The sequence below is a fragment of the Lolium rigidum genome, chromosome 7 (genome assembly GCF_022539505.1).
Source record: "Lolium rigidum isolate FL_2022 chromosome 7, APGP_CSIRO_Lrig_0.1, whole genome shotgun sequence".
In the NCBI taxonomy this organism is placed as follows: Eukaryota; Viridiplantae; Streptophyta; class Magnoliopsida; order Poales; family Poaceae; genus Lolium; species Lolium rigidum.
The window spans coordinates 328,182,341-328,192,434 of record NC_061514.1 but is presented as its reverse complement, the minus strand read 5'-3'; the positions used below and the strand labels follow the sequence as shown (position 1 = coordinate 328,192,434).

The following is a 10,094-nucleotide window of genomic DNA, read 5'->3' as shown; positions in this document are numbered from 1 at the left end:
ATCAACTTTACCCTGAGATCGACAAGACAAACAGCATGCTTACTTGGCATTTTATTTCTCTCTCGTAGTATTTGATTGGCTTGTTATTTTATATACAGTAATTGTCAGCCAGAACTGGGGTTTAATAAGAGAAGACATCCATGTGCTCTCAACGAGCTCAGTTCTTGCTAGCTTCGTCAACGTCCATCCCAGGGAAATTGCAAGTACGGGTATCGGATCCAAGCATCCTGCAGCGTTGCCAAGCGAATCCGCATTATAGAAAAACAAAGCATCAACTGCAATGTGATCACTACTGAAACAAAAATAAGCACTGACCTTCGGTCGACCAACACCATCGACCGGAGCTCACAGTTGGCAAACCTGTATATAACCAAGTCAACGTTAGCAACATGCTCAAGTGATGATGTAGTCAACCATGGCTTGAACCTTCTAGCGCCTAATGCAAGACAGAATAATTTCTCTAAACAGTATCGTAATTCTATCTCAAGACGAAGAATACAAAACTTTTTTCCTTTTACAGAAAGAAAAAAAAAACAGTCCGATTTATTTATGCTTGTGTATGGTTTCAAGTTCCAATGGTTACATATTGCAAATAGTGTGCTCTCACAGCAACAGAAATTCGCAGAATATGATGGGTTGATTAATTAGTTGACATCTATACCAAGGAGAAAAATACTTACTGCTTGGTCAGTTCCTCTCTTACGGTTGGATGACACTCTTTACCGTACATGTTTAAGGTGTGACGTAAGAAACCCCAATGGCTAACAATGGCTATCTCCTTCTCTTCTCTTGTCCATAACCTGCAAGCACATCGGAGGATACTCTAATTTAACCAAGCTACACGAATAAAATTTCTGGGCAGAAGATAAATCCAATGCAGTCCATAATCCTTCAACACTGGTTTTAGTTTTTCTGTAAAACAAGCAAGTGTGGACACGGATAAAGTGACAATTTCGATAAAGTGACATATGTGACCGGGTCAGCTTCCGCCTACCAGTCCATACGTCATACGTGAAAACGAAGAGGATATTCACATAATTTAATTACTAGGAAGATGGACCCCTGCCAGTTCGGGCGAGCCGTGAATGAATTGCTTGTTTGGGTGAACAAATTGTTTTGATTGACACAGAATGAGAACCGAAAGTAATATATGACGTGTAGATGAATACTATTGATGTACTTTTGTTTCATCGCCATATAACCGGATAATTTTTTCGGGAATGTATAACCGGATCATTTTTTCGGGAATGTATAACCGGATCATTAATCAAGCTTCTATTCTAAAGACTATAATGGAAGGCACTAATCAAACTTATGGAAAGGAAAATTACCAATCAATGAACTTCATGCCCCTAGCAGCAAGAGACTCACGTGTTTCTCTGACATCTGGTTCCCAGAGCACATCTTCATCATTCTCTATCTGCAAAGGGCGAAATGACATGTATATTAAAATACCATTACGACAATATTGAATGAACCATTCTCATGAATTAGTACCTACCAAGGAAAAATCGATGGCGGGAAAGAGAGTGCGGCATTTTGTTATGCTGCTCCTCTTGTCACAGGGATTAACACCCTGCATTTTAAAATCAAATAGAAAAAATAAAATTTAAAGAAAATTTGTCTGACAGAGCATTACTGTTACGGGAAAGCAGAGACAGATGCATACTACTACTCTCCTCACATGAGGGTATTGAACTTAGAAGTTAGAACAAAGTAAGCTGAATAAGTTATTCCTGCAACTGTAAAGAATAGCCTATTTAATACAACCAATGTAAATGATGATAGCATCATTATGTATTTCCTAACAAAGAATTGCTCATGTGTTATTCGTGTATGCAATAAAAACCCGTATGCATCGATTGACTGCAGAGGCTGGGATGACCCCATTTCGGAAAAAAATGTGTTATTTGTGTTCTTCATGAGAGAAATACCAAGCGCTCCCTGCAGGCCTCAAGTGCAAGAAATGGTGGGCAGTTTAAACTTGAAATTGCCTGACGTCCACTGTGTCCAGCACCTTCTACCATCAACGGCGATCCACTTACTCCATCAGTATAGCTCCCACCACCAAAGACCCCTACTGCAGTTTGCATAGTCCTGTGACAACAGTTGTAAAATACTGTAAGACTCATTTGGTAATTACATACTACTGCAATGCACTGTCATATTATGTCATATATGGCTTATCATAGGAGTTCTGATAATAATATGAGGTAATTGCACTAGACATACATAAAGTTGTCATTCATGTGCAAATTCATACAACTTCTTGCAACTTGTGATGCAGCGGTACAAATAGTTGTCATTCTTGTGCAAAAACATACAGAACCAATCAGAACCTGACACTTGTCCGCCATGCTGGCTCTAGACCATCTCAAAGTCTTTAACAGAACTCCCTTAAGTTCCACACAAATTGCATCGCAGTCCTATTCGCCCAGGCTCTGGATATTTACGTCCGATGGCCTCGTCGCAGTTGCCGCAGGCTCCCATTCCTCCTCCACCGCCGGTGTACCAGCTTCCGTGGCGAACGCCGGAGTTCATCGACCTCGTCAGCGACGACGAGCAGTAGCCCATAGCTAGGTCATTTTTAAGTCTTTTTATGTATTTTTATTTATGTAAATTATTCGTTTATCAATGGAAAAAATTATGCGTTGGCCCGTTGGTGACACCCCTAGACGCAAACGGACGGGCGGTCGATTTCGACCATTTGACCCGATTCAAAGGGATGTTTCGCTTCCGTTTTTACGTCCGAAATGCGTCGCTCCGAGATGCCCTGAGTCTATTGCATTGGTGAAAATTGGTGATCCAATAGAGCGTGGCAGGTCCGCCGCCTGCTCGTCGCACAACTAGGGTTCGCTGCCCGCCGCGAGGAAACTGAGGAATCGATTCTAACTTAGAGGAAGGATCGCATTGTGAATTGAATCAAACGTAGGGGGTTTCTGCTAAATATTTTGTGCTGGGAAAGAGCCAGCGTGGCTGATAAGTGTCAGGTTTTGATTGGTGTTGTATGTATTTGCACCTAAATGACAACTATTTGTACCGCTGGACCACAAGTTGCAAGAAATTGTATGAATCTGCACCTGAATGACAATTTTTTGTATGTCAGATGCAATTACCTCTAATAATATATATGCTAGATAAGCAGAATTAGTAGCCATTGACATGAGGGGCATGACTAAGAGCATCTCCAGTCGCGTGCCCCAAACCGTCCCCCAAAGGGATTTGGGGCGCGCCGGACAAAAAAAGCGTTCCAGCCGCGTCCCCAAAAGCCCTTTTTTGTCCGGCGCGCCCCTATACGGTGTCCGGCGCCCCGAGCCCGTCCCCGTCCCACAGGGGACGCACCGGGCACGCCGGACACAACGAAAGCGAGGCGAGGAGGCGCGGGGCCGACGCGTCGGCCGGCACGGTTAATTTTAACCCTAACCGTCGCCTACCTCGCGACGGAAGTTATTCGCGCGCAGCGGCATCTTTGCCTTAATGGCGACGGAGGGGCGGGCGAGACGTCTCGTCGGTCGCCGCGCAGCCTCCACGCGTCGCCGGCGTTCGCACGCCACCGCCCGTTCCCGCGCGATCTTCCCGCCTCTTCTCGTCCGTTCCCGCGCTTTCTTCCCGACGCCGGCGTCTATAAAAGGTCTCCCGGCTCATCAATGGTAGCCACCACACCCCGCCGGCAACAAACACAACCCTCGTCGCTCCACGGCCGTCTCCTCCATCACCGGTGGCAATGGCGAACCGCCCCGGCGATGGCCACTTCCCTCCACCGCCGTCTCCTCCATTGACGAGCCGGCGGCGGCGTGCGGCACTCGAGGAGGCACTCGAGGAGGAGGCCCGCCGGCGGCGTGAGGCGCAGCGGGCGGCGGATCTAGCGGCGTTCTCCGCCCCCGCTCCGCGGCCGAGGAGGCCGCGGCGGCGGCAGCGTGGCGGAGAGCGGCTGTGCGACACCGTTGCGGCGTTCGACGCCTCGACGGGACAAGAGGAGCGACGGCGCCGGTGCCGGGAGGACATGGAGCAGCGATGGGCCGACGAGCGCCGGCGCCGGCGCGATGAGCCGGCAGGCGCTGTTCCGTGAACGCGCGTGACTCGATCGAGCGCCGGCGGCGTGAGTCGATCGAGCTCCGGCGGCGGCGACGGTGGAGGAGCGTCGACGGCGGGAGTCGGCGCTTACGGCGCTATGGGCGAGGCGGGCGGAGCGGTTGGCGGCGGCCGACGCGTTTGCGGCGGCGATGATGGAGGCGCCAACGGATGTGGAGGAGGAGGCGCCAATGGAGGAGGAGGCCGAGGCGGAGGAGACCGAGGTGGAGGACGACGACGACGACGACGGCGAGTTCGGCCGGTCCGACGACGACGCCCCGCACCCGGACGAGACGGCCGATCAGCCAACGCGCCCTCGTCGAGTCCTTCGAGTCGGAGAAGAAGCTCCGGGACGACGCCCGTGCCCGCGAAGAGGCGCGGATTCGTCGCGCCGTCGAGCTCTCCCTCCGGGCGGCCCGGCGAGGGGAGGGCGGAGGAGGACTATCGGCGGGAGCGGCACCGTCCGGCCACCGCCGAACGCAAGGAGAGGAGGCGCGCGCGAGGAGGAGCTGCGGCGTAGGGGAGGCGACGACGGGGCGGGGCCGTCGAACGCGCCGCCGGGCGGTCAGTAGCCTAGGTTTAGATGAAATCTAGCCGTTTTTATTCAAACTTTGTAATATATAATCAAAATTGAATGAAAACCTTTATTTTCCTGCACAAATATTCATTTGGGGGCGGCGTTTGGGGGACGCGGCTGGGGAGCGACGTCCCCCAAACGCGGCACGAGCAAAACACGTCCCCCAAACGCTCAATCCGGCGCGGTTTGGGGGACGGTTTGGGGGACGCGACTGGAGATGCTCTAAGGGTCTAAATGAAACCTGGAACTGAACTTTATCTGTGCTAGATTCTATGCGCATGTGTCATGGAAGACATGCAGCAATAATTGCAGACGGCAAGAAAGTCCGCTAAGTGTACAAAAAAAAAACCCAATAGTACACTCTCCTTGAAAAGAAAAGTCAAGCTTCTTGCAAGGATGTACATCAAGTCTCATAATTTTACGCCAACCATGAAGCTATTGCTGCACAGTTCTGACTCGAACCCTAAACTGTGCTTTTGAATTGAAGCTATTTGTTGGTATTCACTGCCAATCACTAAATCTAGTCTAGGTTTAAGCGTGTGTTTGGTTGCGAACTAGAACTTGTGTTAGATGGGATCGTCCCCTATATGCATGCGTTTGGTTGCAAGTTGCAACAGACCTGGATGGAACCGCCAACGAGCAGGGAATATTTGGCAAAAAAATGGGTCATTGGTCTGGCAAAGTCGGTTTATCACTGAATCGTCTAGGTTTAAGAAAATATAGTCATGAACAATCTAGTGAAGGCGTTATGCAGGGCTACAATTTATATTAGTAGCTGAAAGCCTGAGATAATAAGCATCAATGCAACTCCAACACCGGGAAAACACAATTTCTCAAGCATTAAAATGCTTAGAAGAAGATCCAGAACACTGAAATATGTACAAGAAGAATAGATCGAAGGTCAAGGAAAACTATACCTCAATAAAGGCGAAGTAATAACCAACTCAATCTTTTTTGCTAGTCCACATTTTGTCACATGCTCTCGAAGGCAATCAACCTACAAATGGATATAAAAATCAACATCAATGGAACTTGAAAATGCCGCATGAGAAAAGCTGAGTGACACTTCCAATCATCATTATGTGTTCATTGAGTGAAATTCATGGGGATCAATTCACGAAAAAAGGAACAAGAAATCTTACTTGGCTCCAGCCCAGAGGGGTTAGTTGGGCATCAAGCAGCGCAGGTGACAGGTATGCCCTAACATCCTTGTGGCCTTCCACATTATGAACACCCTGGGCATGCCTCACCTGCATGCACTCATCAATGGTTTACAGTGTTAATCATCAGGAGATTGGACATTATCGGCTTATATTTAAAGTCGATCACCAATAATGGAGGAAGTGTATACCAGGTATATGGTTTTGCATCGATGCAGAGGATATAGAGCAGTGCCAGCAGCGGCGTCCATGTCTGTCTGCCCAACATAAATAAATTAGTACTACTACCTATTTTCCAATAATTAACGATTTCTAAATTTGACCAATGTTATGGACAAAAAATATGACGTTTACGATACCCAGTCATAGTCAATATTAATAGATGTACCATAGGATATATTTTTATAGTGTTTTATTTAATATTGTAAATTTTGATATTTTCTTCTATATATTTGGTCAAACTTAGTAGGCTTTGAATTTGACTAAAGTTATATACTTATTCATCAAAATGAACATAGTATGCTATTTTGTTATCTTTGAAATGTTACAGAAAGAGTAACATTAAAGAGATAGATTCATTGTTCGCATATGCTGATTCGGCAGAATGAAACAATCACAAGGTAAGAATGTTCGGTTCTAGTTTCAAGAAGCCAAAGAATTCCATGGTGTTTTGAAGTCGCGTCCCCCAAACCGTCCCCCAAAGGGATTTGGGGCGCGCCGGACAAAAAAAGCGTTCCAGCCGCGTCCTCCAAAGCCCTTTTTTGTCCGGCGCGCCCCTATACGGTGTCCGGCGACACAACGAAAAGCGAGGCGGGGAGTGGCGGGGCCGACCCGTCAGCGGCACAATTAATTTAAACCTAACCGTCGCCTACCTCGCGACGGAAGTTATTGGCGCGCAGCGACGGTGCAGTTCCCGCAGAGGGCGCAGCGACGCGTCCCGTCGCGTCTAGCTCTGCGTGCCGGCGTTAATGAGCGCCACCGCTCCTCCGCCTCCCTCCGGCCTATAAAAAGGGGCGCCTCTCATCGTCCCTCTCACACACAAACCCTAGCGCCTCTCTCCCAAACCCTAGCCGCCACCATCTCTCAAAAAGACTCGACGCTATGTCTGGTAGAGGCGGAGGCCGACCTCGCGGCCGCGGCCGTGGTCGTGGTCGTGGTCGTGGCCGCGGCATAGCTGAACGCTCGCCGTCGCCTCCCACGTCGTCGTCTTCATCGTCGGAGATGGACGTGGAGCCGGACGTCCTGTTCGAGTTCGTCCACGTCCCCGAGGGCGACCCGCGCGGCATCCGGAGGCTGCCGGACTCCTTCGCCGAGTACGTCGGCGGCGTACGCCCGCGCACGATGCATCTGCGGGAGCATTCGTGCGGCTACCGCCGGTGGATCGTCAAGGCGATCTACGACGCGCGCGGCAAGATGTACCTCAACATCGGCCGGGAGAAGTTCACGCGCCACCACAGCCTCGAAGCCGGCTTCATCCTCGTGTTCTCCTACTTCGGCAACGGGGACATGAGCGTCAAGGTCTTCGACGAGAGGCGCTGCCTCCGGGACTACCACGTCGACGGGGACGACGACGACGCACCGACGAGGAGGACGACCGAATGAGTGTTGTTTCTTCGCAGCGAATACGTGCACGGAGGTTTGTGCCTGTTCGCCTCATCGGTAGAACCAACAAGGGCACCATCCTCCCGCTGGATTTTCCAGTTTAGGTGACTGGGTGTGCCCTCGAGTGTTCTTTCTTAGGAGCGAACACACGAAACCTTCGATGCACGGCCTAGTTAGGTATAGTTTCTTTGCAATATTTTATATTTGTGTCCACCATGGTTCAAACTATGTATTAGTTTGTGGAAAACCATGTTCCAAACTGTGTTTTCGTGTAAACCACGTTCCAAATTATGTATTAGTTTGTGGAAATTGAAATAAAAATGTCAGAAAAATTATTTTAAATGTTTGGGGGCGGCGTTTGGGGGACGCGGCTGGGGAGCGACGTCCCCCAAACGCGGCACGAACGAAACATGTCCCCCAAACGCTCAATCCGGCGCGGTTTGGGGGACGGTTTGGGGGACGCGACTGGAGATGCTCTAAAGTATCAACTGCTGGTTCATCTTGGCTCTGACCGGGTAAACAGTAACGTTAAGTGGAAGGGGTCACGAACAAACGTTCGTACCTCAGCACAATTGCCCTGATTGGGGGCACCGCTAACCAAGAGTTTAGGTACATTTTATACATCTTCCCTACACAAACCCTAGACCGATCCCAAGGGTGTCCTAAAGCAACAGGAAGACAAGACCTACTGATGGAGTCCATGGGCTTCCTCCACGACTACGGCGTCCCTGCTAGCACTTCACCGACCAACCCCTAATCCTTCTATTGGTATGCAAACTAGGTGTTCTAAGTGTGATCGGCTAGTGTTAATGTCCTGCCTAACCATGAATTAAGTCTAGCATCAACTATACGTACCTGAGGTGCAGCAGCAGCGAAGGGGAGCATGGCGGCGGGAAATCCGTCCGACGGAGGGAGGCAGCAGCAGCGGAGGTGGAGATGTGGTGGTAAAAGTACAGGTACCAGAGTGTCACCTCTCTGTTTATTTATTGGTGACGAGTCAGATGCAAATCGATCTTGTTGTCTCGAGCTCTGTCTGGCTCTACGTCTTGTGCGTGATCGGTTTCTCTCGCGCTCGCTTTCTGCTGACCTCCTTTTGCATTCGCCTAGTCACCCTTGTTGTATTAGATTATGACGCCCAAGGCTGAAAGACCAGCGAGCACGCGATCGTCGGCATTCTCCACTTGGATTTTTCCATGTGTTTTATTACAGTCATTTTCATCCACCTCTCTCTTCTGCTGCATATATGCAAATGTAATTCTCTGCTGTCAAGGAAGAGAGCCTCGCATACCTGCTTGCACGGAAAAGGCGTGCGGTCTCTCATCCACAGTTTAAGGACTTGAAGTTCGATTCAGCTTCTTCTCAAACAATGCAACCACCAGGCCGTTCAAGTTATTCAGCTGTAAAGGCCAATGTTTGTCGACTGGAGATCATGCATATGTGCATATTATCAGTCGGTGCGGAGGACGGCGTCTCGTCCCTTTTCGGAAAAAAGAAATGTAGATGTGCCGATGCTGGCATAGCAGTCTATCAGAATTTGCCTCTAGAATGAAACTCCATATTGTAGTCCAAAGCTGACCTCATTTTGCTGACCTCCATCTTTGCGTTCACCCTTGTATTATTACTTTTTGACATGCAAACTGGAAGACTAGCGAGCGAGCACGTGCGCCGACATCTCCATCGCTCGGCGTCAACTTCTCCTTCTCCTCGTTTCTGCATTTGGATATTTCCATGTGTACAATTATTCACTGGTGGGCAGTAAACTAATGCCGCCACACCCAGGCTGCTGAGGGCGACTGGCAACCTGCCGAATATACCTGTTCTCTCAGGGCTAGCCTACATCCATCCAGATCCAGGCAAGTCCAGCAACCGGATTCATGCTTGTTTTTGGTTAATTCGCTGCCTGTGAACACTGCAGTCTGTTCACTGGGAGCCATGCATGCAGTGCATTCTGCCCTACTGTTGTTTCCTCCTTTTTCCCCAGTGAAAAAACAGCTAGTGCCGCTGATCAAATATGACCCTCCCAGATGCTTCACTGCATCTATTACTTGCGGCGACATTCGCAGATTTGGGGACTGTTTGGTTTATGCCCACCCCGCCACGCCAAATCAGGGGCAACCAAATATTTGGCGACCGATTTGTCCACCCCTATTTCGCCAAAATTTTGGCGTGGCTTAGAAAGTTGGGCTTCAAACCAAACGCTAGCCTATGATACCAGTCAATGCCAAAATTTTGATATGGCGAGTGCCAACCACAATTCAAACAGCCCCTTGTTTGCTTTTTGTTGCTGACTTTCGGGGAACAAATACAGAAAACACATGTACCGACCTTCATGTTACAACATGTTGAACACTTGATAACTTCCTGTATCAGATCTCCAGCTACGGATACAATCAGTACATAACTATTCTCTTATTTTTCCATGGAACATGCTCCCAGAGTTTGGTTCACACCAGTAAAAAATAGCTGGTGCCAGTGATCAAATGTTACAACCAGATGCTTTACTGGATCTTTTCTTACGGTGACATCTACAGATTTGTTTCCTTTTGGACTTCTGGTTGCTGTTTTTTGGGGAACAAATACATAAAACATATGGAATTTCATATACTACAACACTGTGTTGTACACACTATAAATTCTGGTATCAGTTGTCCAGAGATTGATACATGCCAGTTTCTTACAAGAAA

General features: G+C 48.9%; 1 protein-coding gene across 1 annotated transcript; it reads right to left on the bottom strand.

The window, feature by feature from the left end:
* On the bottom strand, positions 1 to 6,059 carry LOC124676952 (phosphoglycerate mutase-like protein 1). The gene is made up of 9 exons (XM_047212962.1): positions 6,000 to 6,059; positions 5,791 to 5,898; positions 5,566 to 5,645; positions 1,935 to 2,097; positions 1,502 to 1,576; positions 1,332 to 1,420; positions 681 to 800; positions 316 to 360; positions 1 to 227 (listed from the first exon to the last, which is right to left on the bottom strand). The coding sequence occupies exons 1-9, from the start codon at positions 6,057 to 6,059 to the stop codon at positions 158 to 160; spliced, it is 810 nt and encodes a 269-aa protein (XP_047068918.1). The 3' UTR covers positions 1 to 157.
* Positions 6,060 to 10,094: the final 4,035 nt, after the last annotated feature.